The 19,573-nt window shown below is 33.4% G+C and overlaps 1 protein-coding gene across 1 annotated transcript in view; it reads left to right on the top strand.

Moving 5' to 3' along the window:
* The window catches only part of LOC130899094 (elongation of very long chain fatty acids protein 7-like), a 50,080-nt gene that overhangs the window by 23,214 nt on the left and 7,293 nt on the right, over positions 1-19,573 (top strand). Inside the window, exons 2-4 of the mRNA XM_057808843.1 lie at positions 14,577-14,645; positions 16,252-16,442; positions 19,458-19,538. Coding sequence (XP_057664826.1) covers positions 14,585-14,645; positions 16,252-16,442; positions 19,458-19,538 — 333 coding nt within the window. The 5' untranslated portion in view covers positions 14,577-14,584. The remainder of the gene's footprint in view (positions 1-14,576; positions 14,646-16,251; positions 16,443-19,457; positions 19,539-19,573) is intronic.

Raw genomic sequence — 19,573 nt, 5'->3', positions numbered from 1 at the left:
CTCTACGTGGCTTACTTTTTAGTAAGATGTGACCCCGAAATTTGAGCGCATTTTACAAAGAAATGACAGCTCTTTGGGAAAAATTACAAGGAACTTTTTTTGTAGAAAATTTCTTAAATTACATTTTTGATTCCTTCACCTTTTTCGAAATTTGGCATAGATTTCGAGTTATTTGCAAAATTCGGAATTTTGAAAATTTAAACCAAAATATATCGCTTAGCGGCCAAAATTTTGATATTAACTTTCACTGTATCAATAAAGCACCCTGAGAACTACCTAAATCCACAAAATCAGCGACATAGCTAAATTTCGTGAGTCGGGAGCTGTGATCACTGGACTATTAAGGTTTTCTATCCCAACGTTTTCGTAGTGAATGTTTTTCAAAATAAATGATTCTATGAAACTTTATTGATGTTTAAACGTATTTTCCAAAATCACATTTATTCTATATAAATATTCCGAAACAATAAGTTTAATTAGGAAAAAAAAATAAAAGTTTCACTTATTTTATTATCGCAACTGGATTATGATGATCACTAAATTAATATTTTGCTGACGTACTCAGAAATAATTAATAGAATACGAAAAAACAGATATATTAATAAGGAATTTTTGAATTATTAATTAAAAAAATAGAGGGGGGCTCCGTATATTTATTCTAATAATTAAGGTGATCAGTTTGAGTGTAGTTTTTTTTAATAAACAGAGTGAGTACTTTATCACTTCAACTACATAGAAATGTTTATTACACTTCAAACTTTAAAGAGAAAAATAAAAATTTTAAATAACTCGTACGAGATGTAAAAAATTTTGAAAATAATCATTATACACATGACGACTGTTTCCTCTAAAAATTATGTAATTAGTCCATAGAAAAATCATAAATTTAAAAAAAAAACTGTGATTATTTCTCAGTATATTTCCGTATAACTATAAATTATTGTATCAAAACTATTACAATGATCGCATCTCTAGAGCTAAAAATTTCTCGAAAGAAACTTGGTGTGTCATCACCATTTTCTATTGACCTTGACCTAGACGCACTTAACAACTATTTCGTGAACGATAATGAGAATATTAGCTCTAAAATATCTCCAAGTCGTGATGCGCAATGTCTTCCTCTAGAGCTAACCATACTCAGCATTTAAAACAAATCTTCCTGCGACATCGATGGATTTTTAACTGAATTAGTTATTTTTAAATTTTTCAGAAGTGATTATTAACGTTTTATGCTTTCAAATGAACGGATCATTTGATAAAAGGCTTTTCCCTAGCTGTCTAAAAACAGTTATAATTGTTATATTGCATTGTTACCAATTTTATCGAAGATAATTGAATGACTAATGAAAAACTGTCCATTCTCTTTTCTTTTTAAACATATATTCTTGAAAGCTGAACAATTTGGTTACTTACTCAATAAATGCACTAATGAGGTTTGTTCTTGGTAGCTGCACCGGCAGAACTACTTCAGGATGTGTACACTAGAGCGTTATTTGTAACAGAACTAGCGCTAGTGTCGCTGTTCTTAGTAGCAGTGCAATAGAACTAGTGAATCCAGTTCACTGTACTGTTTGCATTAGGTCTAGAGTCACTTCAGCCAGTGTAGTGCAAGACAACAATCAACAAATGCTCCATTGCACCATATCGTTCTTTGTATCCGATATAACTAATTCTATACACTCATGAACTGACCTGCACTGGTCCAGTTCCAGTGCAGGTGCCAAGAACAAACCTAAGCTTCCTGTACTTAATGGAAAATATACCACATTTAATAATAAATTTGGTAAGGCTTCGGTTTTTTGTGACTTCGCTAATGCCTTCGATTGTATTCATCATGAAATTATGGTTAACAAATTAGAGTATAACGGCATCCGAGGTATTCGTTTAAAATCGTTTGTATCTTACCTTGAATGTAGAAAACACTTGTACGAACTAATGATAAAGTTTCCAGTATTTTACCAGCGTACCTCAGGGTTCAGTTTCAGGTCCAATTCTTTTTTTGATCACATTAACGATGTCACAGACTTACAAATTGATGGTAAATTCACTTTATTCACACGAGTGTAACTGGGTGTGGTCCAGATATACAACTTTTACATTATACCATTGCGATACTCAATCGACTCCACAGGAGCACAGTAATCTCAATGTGCTCTAACAGTAGAGCTGCCATACAAGCTATAAAAATGGATAGCGTTGGAGTGCGAGAGAGTCTGGTAAGCGATTGCTGGAAGATCCAGCTCGTTTGGGAGCCCGTTCACTTGGGAAATAACCGATGGGTCCAAAACCCATCCTTGGTGTGGCCAAAAGCGATGCCGTCGCGTCTCTGACCTGTCCACTCGCAAGGTGAGCTCGGTAGAGAAAGATAGAGACACCTGGAAAGAGACAAGCACATATAGATGGACCCTGTGTGTCTCACTTCAATTAAACAGGCGTGACTAGTGACCCGCAACTGCTATCCAAGATGCCATCTCCACACCACAGGCATCACGGACGATCCGAAGTGTCGTTGGTGTGTGGAGGAGGACGAACCGCAGACCACGTTATCTACGAGTGCCGTGGAATCACTCGAGCGCGGTTTAAACATCTGGACAAATCTCACAACTTGGTTAATAACATATAAGGGTTCAAGCCGCAGCGCCTGATTGGAGTGAAGCGCGACGGGTCTATCTGAAGGCTTATGTGCTCACCAGCTTCCTAACAGCCCACAACTATGAACTATAACATTCTACTATAAGCAAAGATCTTATTATTAGGTCTGAGGCTCTGTTTAAAATTCGATCAAATTTCTTGGTCTACATATTGACGTGACCTTCAATGGTCTGTATATGTAAAGATTTTGGGGAAAAAGTATCATCTGCTTGTTTTGCCATTAAATCTGTGTCTAAACAGCTCGGATTCTCGTACTGCTTTAACAACTTAGTAATCGTTGTTCGAGCCGCATCTTCGCCATGGTTGGCCTTTCTGGTAGTTTGCACCCCTTCGAAAATCTATCTTCAAATTACAAAGAAGAGCTTTTCGTTATATTTATGGCTTAAGTAGTAAAACGCATTGCGAATTCTATTTTAAAAACAACTCAACTGAGAGACATCTTCAACATCTTCAATGACAGAAAATTATTCAATATAACCGCGATTCCATGTCCCCCGTACAACACGTGTTTCCCCCCTAAAACGCGGGGATTTACAAAACCTAAATATAAATAATGAATCAGCAATACGGCATCACAATTAATGTACTTTTAAGTTACTTTTGGATCAAGAGCTATCAATTAATTCATGTATATCTTTTCTTGGTTCCTCATATAACTTTTTTAGTGCAATCTTGAATCTTTTTAGTGTATTTTCTTTTTCAATATCATCTGGTATTGTCTTAAATTGACGTATGAATAATAGAATTATTTGACTTTGACGTTTGACGTTTTCTAGTTACATTTGTAGGGAATTATATCTTTACAAAGTTTTCAAATTTCCAGTTTCGTTTCTTTTTCACTTAGTTATAGTTTTTTGTGATTAGCCGAACCCATTGTGACAGGAGTCATATAATAATTAGACCTTTGGTTCCCAAGCTTTTTTGATTCATACACCATCGAAATGTTACTGTATCCGGTGGATCCCAATTTCCAAATCTCGAAAAAAAAAATTAGATTTATCTATGGAAAATTGCGTTGCGTTTCAACGACTAATTAACAGTTTTCGAAGAAAAAAAAGGTTAAAATTGGTTGCTCGATACGACTAAACAAATTTTTGATTAGATTTCAATTTATTGTGCTGTGATTGGATATCAGAAAAGCAAAGTTGGCCTTTTTTGAAATATACAGTGACTCACAGGACAAGAACCAATCAACATTCACAAATTTTATTTAGAAAACTTCCCATTCGGAGTGTTAAATTGAATTATACTATATTTTCTTGTGTTGTAGATATTTATACAAATATATAAATTATTACACTATTTTTTATTATTGTTATAACAGTTGTAAAGTAATCAAAAGTAAACACATAACGTAATGTAACTTCTACAATGGTAATTACAAAAAAAATATTATTTTTTATACGACGCCATCTGAAAGTTGTTCGTTTTCAGTCGTATTCATTTACATACCGAAAGTTGCATTTTGAGTGTTCCATGTAGTGAAAGTGATAGTTCTGAACTGCAAAACACTTTCGGAACGTTCTGGAATGATTCTGGAGTGACTCTAGCCACTTCGATGTTGACAGTTGACAGTTTCACTTCGATGATTTTGCATAACCTTAAATTTTATGAAATTATTTGTTTTATCCGAAGTTTTGTCTAAATTAATGAATAAAAATGAATGATGATGGAAAAGAAAACATCAGCGATGAAGAGCAACGCGGCCGTTTTTAATTTGTTGCCGGATAAATCTCGTGCAAGGTACGAAAAACAGTACGAACTCTTTATGAAGTGGTGTCACCAGAAAAAGGCGGAAAACCTCAGTGTACGCCACGGCTGAAATACTACTTTGTTGGACTACAAATAACTATAAATGAGGGGGATTGACAGCAAATTATTAATTTGGCTTGAGTGTTGTAAGGAATTATCGCAAATCTCCTCGTTCTGTGATATTCAATCTGCCATTTTTTTGTTAATAATTTTGTAACCAAAAACATATTTCTGAAGCTACCATTATACTAGTATGCCAGCATCTCACTTTGAGTCGAATTTGTGCTGGGATGCTAGCCTCCCGGACTGCTATTTTATTTTCATTTTTTGCTAGTCGTCAATATGGCCCCAACGAATGAGATACGTTGTTGCTGTTGTTACTAATTAAGAAAAGAAGGCGTCGTGCAAGAAGGAAGTTTAGTGTGGACCCCTTTTTAGCTGTCCGTATGCCTGTATTTTACAATTGTTTGATGAACTGTGCAATAGTGAAACATGATTTTTTAATTACTTTAGAATGTCACTTCCTTCTTTCAAAGAGCTTCTGGGCTACATCCAAAGCGACATCTCTAAACAAGACACAAGATTCCTCAGACCAATTCCACCCGAAGAGAAACTAGTCATAACTCTGATCAAACTGCGTGCGCTCGCATATGTCAAATAGAGCGCCTGCTCGGATGCTAGCAGCCTAGTATAATGCGCCGCATTTGAACCATTGCCCCACAACCGATTTTGTGCATTCGGGGTTGAAAAAAGCGACCGGCTGCTCGCATTTCAGCATCCCAGCCGGGATGCACAAAATCCAGCCTCTGGGTGGCTGTTTTAGCATCCGATGCTGGCATCTGTAGTCTAATCGCTCCCATTTGATTTAATGCCCCGCTAACCTCCCAGATGCCAACATCTCGGATGCCAGCATCCTAGTATGTGGGAAACTCGATGCTGCCAAAAATTTTAATAGCCTCTTTCAATTATCACTTTCAGCTACTTATTAGTGCTAAGCTCGAGTAACCGACATTCTCCACACCGTTCAACAAATGTATTTGTGACCCATGGTGGTATTTCCATCGACAGACTATCTTGAAATCATCATGCAGTCCAATCAAATGTTGAACGTATGTCTGAATATCTTCTTCGAGGCATTCCACCTGCGACAAGTTTGAAAACTGAAAATTCGTGCTGTACAATATTCTCCTTCATAAATTCCAATTTACCAAGATAATCTGCAATTACACTCTTTGGTTTTATCAAATTGAGGCTGCCCCCCTTGTAATTGTAAGTTGATGTCATCAAATTTTTTGAACAAATCTGTCAAATACGTCTGATTTAATATTTATCAGGTTTTCTTTTAAATCAAGATCGATTCACTTTTCATTATGAAACCAGAACCAATAAGTAACGTTCATGCAAGATTGCAAGCACATACACCACAAGTCGTATTAATTTACACGTCTTAACAAGCGTTGTGAACGGGACGGCGTCCAACGCGTCTATATTGATAGGACAAGTCAAGCCAACATATTTTTTGTCATGCCCAACGTAGACCCCCGTCGAGTCTCCCGTGGTGGTCCACCTGAAGCACATTGGAAATCACGCTCATATTTCCATTGTAATTTCTTTTATTTCAAACTTTATATCGTTTTTGTTGACATAAGATCTACTGATGGTTTAATTCCCAAGTCAACGTAAACTATCTCCATTTTGTTTTTGATTCGTATTTGTCACGTCGGCGTCGGGTGAAGCGTTAGCTCACTATGGCACATTCAAATAAACATTCCACGGGCATTATTGATGCGGTTTGATCAAAATGAATCATGAGATGACAGTAAATGAGATCTGGATCCACCACTACTCCAGAAGCGAAAAAACGGTCAAGACAGTGGATTACAAAGGGCGAACCCACTCATGTGAATGTGTTTGTCTCTTGTTGAAAACTTATGAGGCAACCATTGTACGTTTAATAAAAAAAAAACAAATTTTAAACAATTGTTAATTTCTTGAATATGTTAACCGGTTATGAAAGATTACGTCAAAAAACACCAAAATCCGTGACTAATGATGAAAAATTATCATGCAGTTATATAAAAAACCCTTATTAAGTTACATAAACGTTTGAAAAAAAATTTAAACCCAACATAAATTGAAATATTCAGTTTTTGAGTTTTCGCAACATTTTATCTGTATGGAAATTGAAAAAAAAATAATTTTATATCGTTAAATACGTTTACTGATAGGTACCCCTTTTTTAAATTCAACTGATACGCCGCTGTATGCATTAGATGTGACTTTGATTGCAACGTCGAATACTATTTGTAAACTGAATCACACAGTTTACTTTGCGACATAAAAACTAATTAAAAACAAAGGTCAAGCATAGAGTTAACGCTGACAATGAAATTGACACTATTAAGAATGTTGAAAAATTTGGCAACAATGCAATAGAACATTAAATGTGAAAAGAAATTGGTTGTCACCAAATAATTAAAGCCGATTCATAAATTTGACTTTTCGTTTCGCCGTTTGACGTTCATACAATATTAATAAAAATTGAGGTTACTGCCGTTAACCTAAAAATTCTGTGTTTTTGTTTGTAATCCCGTATTTATGGGCGACAATGTAGCAAGCCGAGCTAAAAGACCATCATAAATAAACAAACAGAAAGAGAAATAACTAACGTCAAAATCACTAATAACAATATTAAACTCCTTTTAATTAGACACAAAACGGATTTTCTTGAACGAATATCAAGAAGTTTATCGGAGAAACGAGTTGACAAAAAAAATATTTCATATACGGGTTTGATAGCCCCAGGGTACATTATAATGGTCTTCTGCAGCTTTATATTCCATATTTGGAGTCTCCACCCCAACCCCATTGTATATACCAAACTACATTATCATTCGTCGCCGGAATTATCCGGAAATTAGCCCCGAAAACTTGTATTAGCTCAGGTGCATTCATGAAAATTTTAGGAAATATTTAGATAAGGTAATTTTATACTATCGCGGTCCCCTCGTTTTTTTGCTGTAGAAAATCGAAAAATCATCCGATTTCGATGAATTTTTCTTGAAAATCTCCGTTTTTAGGGCGAATTTATGTTACAAAATAATAGAAATATCTAACTTGAAGATTTTATATGATTTTCTTATTTAAATGTGATCATAAATCAAATAAAGATATTGTTAATATTTTTAATTGTAAAAACATGATAAATTAACATTTTTGCATAAATGTTTTTAATTTGTTGTTTTTTGTGTAGATTATGAAAAAAAAAATATAATAACTTCATTTGATTATTTGGAAAAAAGTTATTAACAGTTATACGTGAATGAGTGCATTTTCACGAATATTTTTTCGTAAAAACGAGGATTTAAAAAAAATTCATCGAAATCGGATGATTTTTCGATTTTCTATAGCCAAAAAATGAGGGGACCGCGATAATATAAAATTACCTTAGATAAATCCGTTTATAATATTTAAAATGACTGTACTAAGTTTCGGATTAAATATTGGGTTTTATTACCCTTACTTAAGTTATAGTTGAACCATTTTTTCACCCTTTAAACGTTACCACCAATAGCTATGACCTTCAATTTTCACACAAGTTCCCTCGAAAATCGTATTTCTTAAGCCAATTTGACTGGACTAATATATACACTATCTTGGTAATCTTGGTGTATGTTACTGATTTATTTATTTCCATTTTTCTGTCTATTTACTTGATTTACGTAAAACATGATGTGACATTGCTTTTAGCAATATTTCATCTTGATTATAGAGATATTTCTAATACCTGTTTAATCACTTTAAAATATTCAGATTATGACCTCCAAAATTCTCCTCGATTTACGTAGATCCTAATTTTCAGAATATATTATACGTAAATTATTCAATTTCCTCTGCAAATATCAAAAATAATAATTATAAATACATCAAGTCTTGAGAGAGAAAAAAATTATTTACATATACTTTCCAAAAATAAATAAATAATCGAGACTTCATTTGTTTATCAAATTACCAAAATTCAAATGTTAAATTAGATACACCTTCTATGGAAACATTTCTCCATTTATCTTTATACTTAGTAAGCATCGTCTTTTGTCTGTGATAAACTGTTAAACTGTTAATTTTTAACGATTCCACCTCTATACGTATCTAGAAACAAATAAAATAAGAGTTTATAGACCGGGAGCTAGATGGAGTTGAGTACAAAAATGTGAAGATCGCTCGCATTCGGTATGTGGTTTTGAGCTTTGAAAAGCATGCAGCATGTTTCAGAATGTTGCCAGGATTCGAATTGGTCCATTTCTGTTTTACACCCCAATTTTAGGCTATGGTTTGATATAAACGCCGTCGGCTGCGTACAGCGTCACGATGCTTATTATAAAAATGTTGACGTGTCAACACCTCGCAAGCGCCGCTGTTCTTTTTTTTCTGTTTCGCAGTTCGTTTTCCTGGTTGCCTTCGATAATACATCGCCTCGTACAATAACTCTATGTTCTATTCCTCATTTTTCAAATAAATGTTAACAAAATATTCGTTTCATTAAGTTTCACATAACCTAACTTTTTTTATTTTAGATCTCCTAATTTTCGGGCCTATGCAAATAAATTAATGTTGAAAATCTCCCAGTTTTTCCCTAGAATTATCTACTTCTGGCATTACCGATACCAATTGGGCGCTTCTGATTTCCTAGATTCTCAAAGGTTTTCGGTTACTGAGGACGGCTGATAGCTCTTGACAAAATTATGAGCACGGGTTTTCGAAATTTTGGAACTTGTTAATCAAAAAAATTTTGAAACGCGAATAACTCAAAAACTAAAAGAAATTTGGAAAAAATTGTCTTAACAAAAAATGTAGAGCACAAAATTTTCTACAAGAAAAGTTTTCAGTAATTTTTTCGTTGGAGCAACTATTTGTGAGTAAACCTCCTTCAAAGCCGAAGATCGGAGATGTAGAAAATTTTGTGCTGTACATTTTTTGTTCCAGCATTTTTTTTCGAATTCCTCGTAGTTTTCAACTTATTTGCAATTCAAAATATTTTTGAGGGTATTAACCAATTTTAAGGTAAAAATTTTGAGGTTAGGAACAAAAAATGGGGATACTTTTTGGTAGAGAATTTTGTACTCTACATATTCTGTTACAAATTTTTTTTTGATTCCTTATAATTTTCGAGTTATCCGCAACTCAAAATGTTTTAGAGTACTTGAACCCATTTTACGGTGAAAATTTTGGGGTTAGAAAAATCTGCTTGGAGACCAATCTTTAGAAAATTTTACGCTGTACATTTTTGAGCTAGTACTTTTTTTCGAATTCCTCGTAGTTTTCAAGTTATTCGCGATTCAAAATATTTTTTAGTATACAAACTAATTTTAACGTGAAAATTTTGAGGTTAGGAACAAATACTTGGAATACTTTTTTGTAGAGAATTTTGTATTCTACATTTTTTGATACGGCAGTTTTTTTCGAACTCCCCATAGTTTTCGAGTTATTCGCGATTCAAAATACTTTTTAGTGTATAAACCAATTTTAAGGTGAAAATTTTGAGGTTAGGAACAAATACTTGGAATACTTTTTTGTAGAGAATTTTGTATTCTACATTTTTTGATACGGCAGTTTTTTTCGAATTCCCCATAGTTTTCGAGTTATTCGCGATTCAAAATATATTTTAGTGTATAAACCAATTTTAACGTGAAAATTTTGAGGTTAGGAACAAATACTTGGAATACTTTTTTGTAGAGAATTTTGTATTCTACATTTTTTGATACGGCAGTTTTTTTCGAACTCCCCATAGTTTTCGAGTTATTCGCGATTCAAAATACTTTTTAGTGTATAAACCAATTTTAAGGTGAAAATTTTGAGGTTAGGAACAAATACTTGGAATACTTTTTTGTAGAGAATTTTGTATTCTACATTTTTTGATACGGCAGTTTTTTTCGAATTCCCCATAGTTTTCGAGTTATTCGCGATTCAAAATATTTTTTAGTGTACAAACTAATTTTAAGGTGAAAATTTTTGAGGTTAGGAACAAATACTTGGAATACTTTTTTGTAGAGAATTTTGTACTCTACATTTTTTGATACGGCAGTTTTTTTCGAATTTCCCATAGTTTTCGAGTTATTCGCGATTCAAAATACTTTTTAGTGTATAAACCAATTTTAAGGTGAAAATTTTGAGGTTAGGAACAAATACTTGGAATACTTTTTTGTAGAGAATTTTGTATTCTACATTTTTTGATACGGCAGTTTTTTTCGAACTCCCCATAGTTTTCGAGTTATTCGCGATTCAAAATACTTTTTAGTGTATAAACCAATTTTAAGGTGAAAATTTTGAGGTTAGGAACAAATACTTGGAATACTTTTTTGTAGAGAATTTTGTACTCTACATTTTTTGATACGGCAGTTTTTTTCGAATTTCCCATAGTTTTCGAGTTATTCGCGATTCAAAATACTTTTTAGTGTATAAACCAATTTTAAGGTGAAAATTTTGAGGTTAGGAACAAATACTTGGAATACTTTTTTGTAGAGAATTTTGTATTCTACATTTTTTGATACGGCAGTTTTTTTCGAATTCCCCATAGTTTTCGAGTTATTCGCGATTCAAAATATTTTTTAGTGTACAAACTAATTTTAAGGTGAAAATTTTTGAGGTTAGGAACAAATTTCGAAAATCGGAGTTGTTACACTTATTCAGTATCCCAAAACCTCCGAGAATCTAGGAAATCAAAACCGCCGAATTTAATTTAAGGTTTTAGCTTCAAAATCGCCTAATTTGCCTGTACTACTAAGAGTAATTCCGATCACTAAATTCGGAGCCGAACAGAGTCAATTCCCCCTACATTTTTTATCAATTTTTATAACCAGCGTTACTGAGGGTTAGGATTTTAATGGTTTTTTGCATTTTTCGACAATTCATTTACTTGTATACGTATTGAAAATAATAGAAATTAATCATAGTTGAATACAACTTATATTTCGGAAATTTATTTACGGTATTACTATACACCAACTACGTGGTATTGAACTTTAATAAAATTGTCTATCAAACAAAATTTCATGCAAAACACGTAAACTTGGCAATTTAAATCTTAGTAAGTAAATATTTACCGCGAAACTGAATACCATTTGATTTGATTTCGACATCCTGACAAGATTAGAAAGTGATTTTTTATTTGAGTACTTGTTTCCTAATTAATAATACATTTATTCCATGATTTTCTTTGTTTATATTTCCATCCAATACAGAAAACATAAGAAATTACGAAACAAACGGTTCGAAATATTCTTCTTTTTTTAGTCATTGATACCAAATGTAAAGGAAGCTGCACGTTATAACTATAACCTCAAATTTTCAATACCTTATACAAAAAACGGCCGTTAGGGCCATTTTTTGGATAGGAAACTGTTATGAAATTAAAAAATCCATTAAAACGACGCTTTATAATTAGTATTAAGTGCTAAAATACGCCAAAAGTACATTGTTTATAAATCTAAGAGTCGGAAATAGACCAAAAAGAATTACAGTTTTCTACACTACGATAGAATCAGATTAGTTTTACAGGAAAATAGAGGTGGCGAGGTTTCAAGTTATGTTATAGTTTTGCATATAATACAGTGAATATTGCGTGGTATTTGTGTCATTTCTAGACAGTACAGTAATAAATAGGACAATAAACAAATTATTTATAATACTATGAGGCTTTTAGGAAAATATAATATTCAAAATAACTTGGATAGTTTTATTATAGTAGCAACGTTATTAAATAGTTTTTCTCAAACAAGTCGGAAAAATATACACTCTAGAAGGGGGGTCTTGAAGGACGCAATACAATATTTTTCTTAATATTTTTGAAACAGAATACAATCGGCAACTGCGCCTCTAACTATGTGCTTTAAATTAAAAAAACTTATCGTGTTTTAGTGTGTTTTGAGCATTCGTTGGGGTTCTACTGGGACCCCGGATTAAGCGATGCTAAATTTGATACTAGAAGGTGTTTTATGCAGATTTGGGTTATAATGGGTCGTTTCGTATTTGAAACCACGAATGCAGGTAGTTCGCAATCAGAAATTTACTAGGAATCGGATGAAGAATATGAGGACGATATCAATGAACTTGTCCTTCACACCAACTAAGAAGCTCTTAGATATCACAATAATTGGAAAGAGAAAATCTTAACAAACGAAAACAGTGGTTACAGGTCGAGAAAATCGATTTAGATAGTTTCATAGGCATTCAGATCAAAGCTGAACCATTGGAGCTGGGGAGATGTAGAAACGAATCAACCCGAGGAATGTGGTCCACAAATAGGTCCATACGTCAATCGTTAATGGTTAATGAAGCGATTTTATTGATTTAACGATGCCAATAAACAAAATTTTTATAAATTCAAATTAGTGTTATTGAGTAAATGAAAATTTCCGACTATTATCTTTGGGTGTGTTGTTGAATGAAACTGTTTTCGTATTTACATTGACGTAAGGTCAATAATAATTTCAACAAAACAAAAAAAAAGAATCAGAGAAAACAAATTAGGAAAAAATTCCTTTTGGATACAAAGATTAAAACGAGATATTTGTTTACAGAAAGAAATAATAAAAAATAAGGAACACAAACAAACCCATTAAAAATTATAATGAATATTATAACATGTAAAAATATTTTAAAAAAATTCAACTAACTTCCTAGAACTGATCTCAATGTAAGTAAGTTTATACTTATTTCCTTATAAATAATACTATAAGTAGGTTTGAATTAACGATGTTATAAATGTAGAAAAATACAAAAATTTCACTATAAGAAGGACATTTGTTCAATATTTTTAAATTTATTCGAGAAATGACGATCTAATGCATAATGTATGAAATGATCCACGACGTTGCAACACAATCTTATTTACTTAATACTAATACCTTGTCGGGTGTTCAGATCGGAAGCATTATGTCCTGGAATAGTCACGTGACCGATTTAGCACCGCAGCTTCACAAAAACATGAAGCTTTCTTCAAAATCAAAAAGCTTTTACCCCGTTACAGCTTCTTATCTTCTACAAGGCCCAGATTCGTCCATATTTAGAATATTGCTCGCACATTTGAAGCTCGACTCCCAAGCATACTCTGAAGATGCTCGACTCAATACAGGAGGGAGCATTTAGACTTGTAGGCGATCCAAAGTTGACCAGAAATTTGGACGGCTTAGAACTTAGACCTGTTTTAATGATACTACCACTGTAAATGTTCTTCCGAGACCTACTCGTCAGGCAAACCCCCAAAAAACAATGCAAGTGGAATTAGCTACCAAGGCACGTCTTTCCCGAGCACTACAGCCTATAGAATTTCAAGACCTATATCCACAGGTATCATCACACGTCAGGCACCTCTCGAATTAGTCGAGTGTAATGGGGTTTACCCTCTGAAGTTTTTTTAAATAAGAAAAACCTCGTTTCGAAAGTCATTTACAAACCAAGATACCACTCGTAGGGTAGCCATTTTTAACCCAAACGCGGTTTATTTGTGTTCTTTTCATAATAACGCTTATAATACTTGATCAAAAACTTTCTAAGGGCTAGTATTTTTAGTTGAAAAAGTAGGAAAATGATTTATTTTATGTCGTATTTTGAGTTAAACACGGCGGCCACTCTCCTGAGGCCACACTGTCTCTATCGAGGTAATGTACCTCATGAACAAACAAATCTAATCAATCGAAATCCCTGCCATCCAAGTCACTGGCAAAAAAACTTTTTTTTCTTTGTAAAATCTTGTAATGTTCCTTGCTCTCATGGTCTAACAATATGTTATGATCAGCAACTACCCTTTTCATGTTTATTTACAATAATGCTAATTGGGGGTGACAGATCCTCATAAAAGGTTATCAACTTGATCCTCTACTATCAGTTTAGTGGAAAATTGTCGATTTTTTTAGCGAAAATCACCTATAGAAAGTGAGAGTTTTCGGCTGGGATTCTTTGAAATAGTATGATGGGACTTTTATTAATGTGTGTGTTAAATGTTTTTCTATCATTGGTATTATATAGAAATACAGAGGAAATATTTCTCAAAAAGTAGATGTTTTCAAATTTCTGATATTAAAAATGGCGGTGGCGTAAATTGAATTTTTTTAATAGACAATATCCATAAAAAATGTCATTTACACATTTTGTTAACGCTTTTTTTATTGTTTCAGTTATAATAATGGCACAAACAATTAGCAATATAATTAACAGTTATCATGACTTGATGGACAATAAAAGCGGTAAGTATATTTTATTTAAGAAGAGCCAAAGCGTCGCCACCTTTCTTTATTCCTCCCAAATAATTATTTTATAAAAAAAGTCTTTACCTATGTTTTTACTCACTCAAAAAAATATACGTTCTATAATTTTCAAATTAAAAAACATATCCCAGGTTTATTCAAATAAATCTGCAATTTTTAAGTTGGATTCGGAAACTTTTCATATAGTCCTCGTATACCACGAAGCGATCTGGTCTCAAAATACTGAAAACTTAATTACCATCCTTTTACATGAAGATTTTATTTGATTAAGATAAATAATCTTTATTGAAAGATCATTATTAAATCCCAAAATGGGATCTCCACAAATTATACAGGGTGTCCCACGAGTAGAACTATCTGTATATGGCAAAATACTTGTAGTAAAATCATGAAAATTTCTACGTTCCTGTATATTAATACATTTTTGAAATTTACATAAAATTTTATTATACTTTTGTCTAGGAACTTTTTTAGAAAAATGCATAATTTTTGAGTTTTCAATTTTTTTTGTAAAAAATTTGACTGTTGCGAACCCTTATAAATTATTTTTTTACGAGGATACCCTTAAAGATATGAAAATGGTTTCTGTTCGGTTGCTTTTAGCAAGATCAGACATATTTGAATCTATATTGAAAAATTTTTCATTTTATACAGGGTGTGTATAAGAAGTGTTCAAAGTTTAACTTCATAAATATGAAATTGCTTTATTTTTTTAAATAGAACCAACCGGTTTTTTCTATTTTAATGCATTCAGGGGTAAAAAATAAGGCGAATTCATGTATACTTTACTACCTAAATGCATTAAAATATCGGGTAGATCTATTTAAAAAAATAAAGCAATTTGATATTTATGAAGTTAAACTTTGAACACTTTTTATACGCACCCTGTATAAAATGAGAAATCTTTCAACATAGATTCAAATACGTCTGACCTTGCTAAAAGCAACAAAACATAAACCATTTCATACCTTCAAGGGTATTCTCGTAAAAAAATAGTTTATAAGGGTCTGCAACGGTCAAATTTTTTACAAAAAATTTAATAACTCAAAAAGTATGCATTTTTCGAAAAAAGTTTTCAGAAAAAAATATACTAAAATTTTACGTAGATTGATTAATATACAGAGTGTTCCATTTGTAATAACAGAGTAACAGTTACTATAAGTATTTTGCCGCATACGTATAGTTTTAACTCGTCGTGGGACACTCTGTATACATAAAACAAATTTATTTTTATAAATCATTTTTATAAAAATATTGCTAAAAGTCCCAAATGTACGAGACAAGTGGCAACATTGCTGAGTCAGCTTCAGTTTTTGACGTTCAGTTTTTGACGTTTTTGACGTAGATATAAAACAGAAAAAAACATGCGAGAAAAACAATACAACGCGCAATATTTCTTGATCTAAAGCATGCGCAGATGAAGTTTCATGAAAAATCTCGCACTTGCAACATGTGTTGCCAGATCTAGCTCCTCTAGTTTCGTGGTTCTCGTACACCTACACGCCATTATTAGGTACCTAAACAATTAGTAGATACTGTAATAATTCAATTAACAAATATTCGAACAACAATTTTTTTCTTTTAGATCCCAGAGTTAACGATTGGTTGTTAATGAGTTCACCTTTTTACACGTTGGGAATCTGCTTAGGATACGTTTATATAGTAAAAATATTAGGACCAAAATTGATGGAAAATAGGAAACCGTACGAGCTGAAGAAAGTTTTGATTGTTTATAATTTATTTCAGGTTATATTTAGTACGTGGCTGTTTTACGAAGTAAGTATATTAACTTTTTCAACGTAACTAATGATATTTCTTAAATTTCTTAACACCAACCAATCAACATTCATTTGGCTTCCCTAATAATTGATGAATCTCATTAATTTCCTATTTCTTGGAATTTTCATCCGCCATTTCATCTAGAGGATTATTGGGTTATTTTTTTAAACATAATAAGGGATAGCAATAGACAAAAACCGCCCGTGAAGATGCTGTGCTATGCTGTTTAGTCCTATCTTCATTGGCATCCGGCTCTCTTATCTGGAGAGGTATATTCGAGGAAGGTTTATTGGAATTGGCCCTAATATAGGATTTTCTCCTCTGCAGGGCTGGTGTTGTGGTGATAGGTTCGAAGAAGAAGAAAAAAAGCTCTAGCCTAAAAACCTGGTTCGTCTAGGTTCAAGGATATATTATTTGTTTTGCGGGTGGGTATAACTGCGGCTGCATTATTCCCTATCCTGGATGTTGTACCGAAGAAAACCTGCAACACATCGATGAAAAGATTTACGGTATTTCTTGAGGAGGTCTTCGTATACTGTTGCTAGTAGCCGAATGGGCGTATAAGGTAGTTTTTTCTTGGGCTTTGTGGAGAGCCAGGATGTGAGAAGAGTTTCTTTGGCAGTGGAGTTGTTTGATTCGATAGTAGCGGTCATTTAGACGACTTGTAATGAAGGTTAGGTGTTTGCAGTTCAAGAGTTTTTTGAGAAGAATATCGGGTAAGGAATTGTAGACGTTTCTCTGCCTAATCGACGGCTTGCCGAGTACAGGTGGTTGTTCTCTTTCCCCCTTCAATTAATGATGAACTGCAAGCGATTTTTACCAGCTCGATCTAGTTCGTCTTTTTCCTTATTATTGGTTGTGGTATTCTTTATCATCATTTGCACTAACTCCCAATTTGCTCTCACCCATTGTCTCTATAAGATTATTTTCTTCCTAATATATGCGCCACCATAAAAAAACCATATAGACTTCAGAAAACTGAAACCAGCGGTACTGAATTCCTTGCAACTTAAAAACTGTGCACTTTCCGATTTCCAGAGATTTTAAGACAACATTGGCCACTATTTAGATAAGAATTTTGACGTCAGCGACGATAATCCTTTGAAAAAAATATCTTGTCTATCCATGACGGAGGATTTTTCTTTGAAACGCCTTTTAGAAGCTACCACTGCACTGGCATTGAGAAAAAAATCTATTCGATAATCATTATATTGTAAAATTAGTTTTTCTGAACTCCCAGTTCAAATGGACGAAATCCAGAAACCACTGCACTATAGAACCAAATAAAATTTTAATGTCAAAATATTTAAATAATCAACATATTCTCCTCTTAATTGGATACATTTATTACAGCGATCTTGCAACGTCTCTAGACCTTTTAAAAAAAATTTTCTTCCTACTCTGCAAACCAGACCTCCACAGCTTTTATTAACTCCTTGTTGGAAGAAAATTTACGACATTCTAAACTTTTTTTTAATTGAGGAAAGAGATGATAGTCGGACGGAGCCAAATCTGGTGAATTAGGGGGGTATTCTAGTAATTTAAACTCTAAATCACGAATTTTTTGACATGACAACATGAGATTTGAGTGCAAGGGTGTTGTCCTGTAAAAACAAAACACCTTTGGATAGCTTTCCGCGTCTTTTCTCTTCAATTCTTTCCCGTAGAGTGGTCAGTAATGTCGAATAGTAATCTTCAGTTATTGTTCTACCCTTATCCAAAAAATCAATCATGATTACTCCATGGTAATCCCAAAAAACTGAAGCAAGAACTTTTCCAGCAGATATTTGGGCACGAAACTTCTTAGGTCTTGGAGAACCAGAGTGTCGCCGTTCCATCGATTGTTGCTTTGTTTCTGGATAGTAGAAATGTACCCAAGTCTCGTTCGTTTTCAAATCGAACACAAATCGACCGAGATGCTTCTACTCTTGCACGTTTTTGGTCAACATTCGAACATTTGGGCAGCAATTTTGTGGCAATTTTTCTCATGTCCAAATTGTCGAGAACTATATGATGAACGCGTTCATATGAAATTCGACGCCTAATTCGACGGTCGATATTTCGGGGACTGACACAGAAACTGGCCTTCCCGATCGGTCATCATCTTCAATGGAAAATGTACCTCTTTTGAAGCTTGTAGTCCAATTTTTCACGGTCGCATAAGAAGTACATTGATCACCAAGGGTATTAAGCACATCTTCGTAAATCTACTTACCTCTTAACCCTTTTAAATACAGGTACTTGGTGATGGCTCGATTTCGTAACTCTGGTTCACTTTTTTGTCGTCAAACGTTACACTGACACTTCTACTAAGTTATTGTTCGTTGCTACGGTAACGCAATATTTTGTTTATGCAGGTCTAGGCTAACTAGATATCAATACATCCTCGTATTTGATGAGAATCGAACTTCTCATATCTCTAAATTTAGAGATGAGTTGCACTGATTTTTTGTCTAATTCTCAACAAGATAAGGGCTTGATATATGCCAAAAAAAAAAATAGTAACCGATGAAGAACGAAGAAAATAGTGCAATTCATTCAGTTTTTTTAAGTTAATTTATTAATTGTTGTTTGTGAAATCTTATTTATTGATTTAGTGTTGGCAACCCTATTATGCACTGTGTTTTGATTGTCTCGTTGTCCCATCTGTCTTACCACGTTCTTAGAGTTCTTTCTAAGACTCTGTTTTGTAGCTTCCCGAGGCTGCTCTAAATTTTGAGTTTTAAGTTTGTGCGTTTCTTTGGGACCACCTCAGTATTTTTTGGTTTTTTCGACGACGACAGCCTGTTTCCACTCTGTTAATCTATACAAAATCATGTTGTGAATGGCTCTTTTGCAGCTGTTTGATCCACGCATCTTCGGGAGAATTCTTATTAGTTTTGACACCTCCTCTCGGATGGTACGCAGGGCTGTTCATGTTCAGTCCAGCTCTAGTTAAAGAGGAACTCAACAACTTTTCAACGAAATAGATTTTTTTTACTGTGATTAATTATTTATCTTATTGTCTTATAGAGTTGTGTAACTGGTTGGATGACCACTTACAGCTTCAGGTGTCAACCTGTGGACTATTCTCTATCACCTTCAGCATTACGGGTAAGTTTTAAGAATGTACAAATCATTTAAAAATC

This window comes from Diorhabda carinulata, chromosome 10 (assembly GCF_026250575.1).
Source record: "Diorhabda carinulata isolate Delta chromosome 10, icDioCari1.1, whole genome shotgun sequence".
Taxonomy (NCBI): Eukaryota; Metazoa; Arthropoda; class Insecta; order Coleoptera; family Chrysomelidae; genus Diorhabda; species Diorhabda carinulata.
Note: the sequence above shows the minus strand (reverse complement) of the source record. Positions and strands in the feature narration are given on the sequence as shown.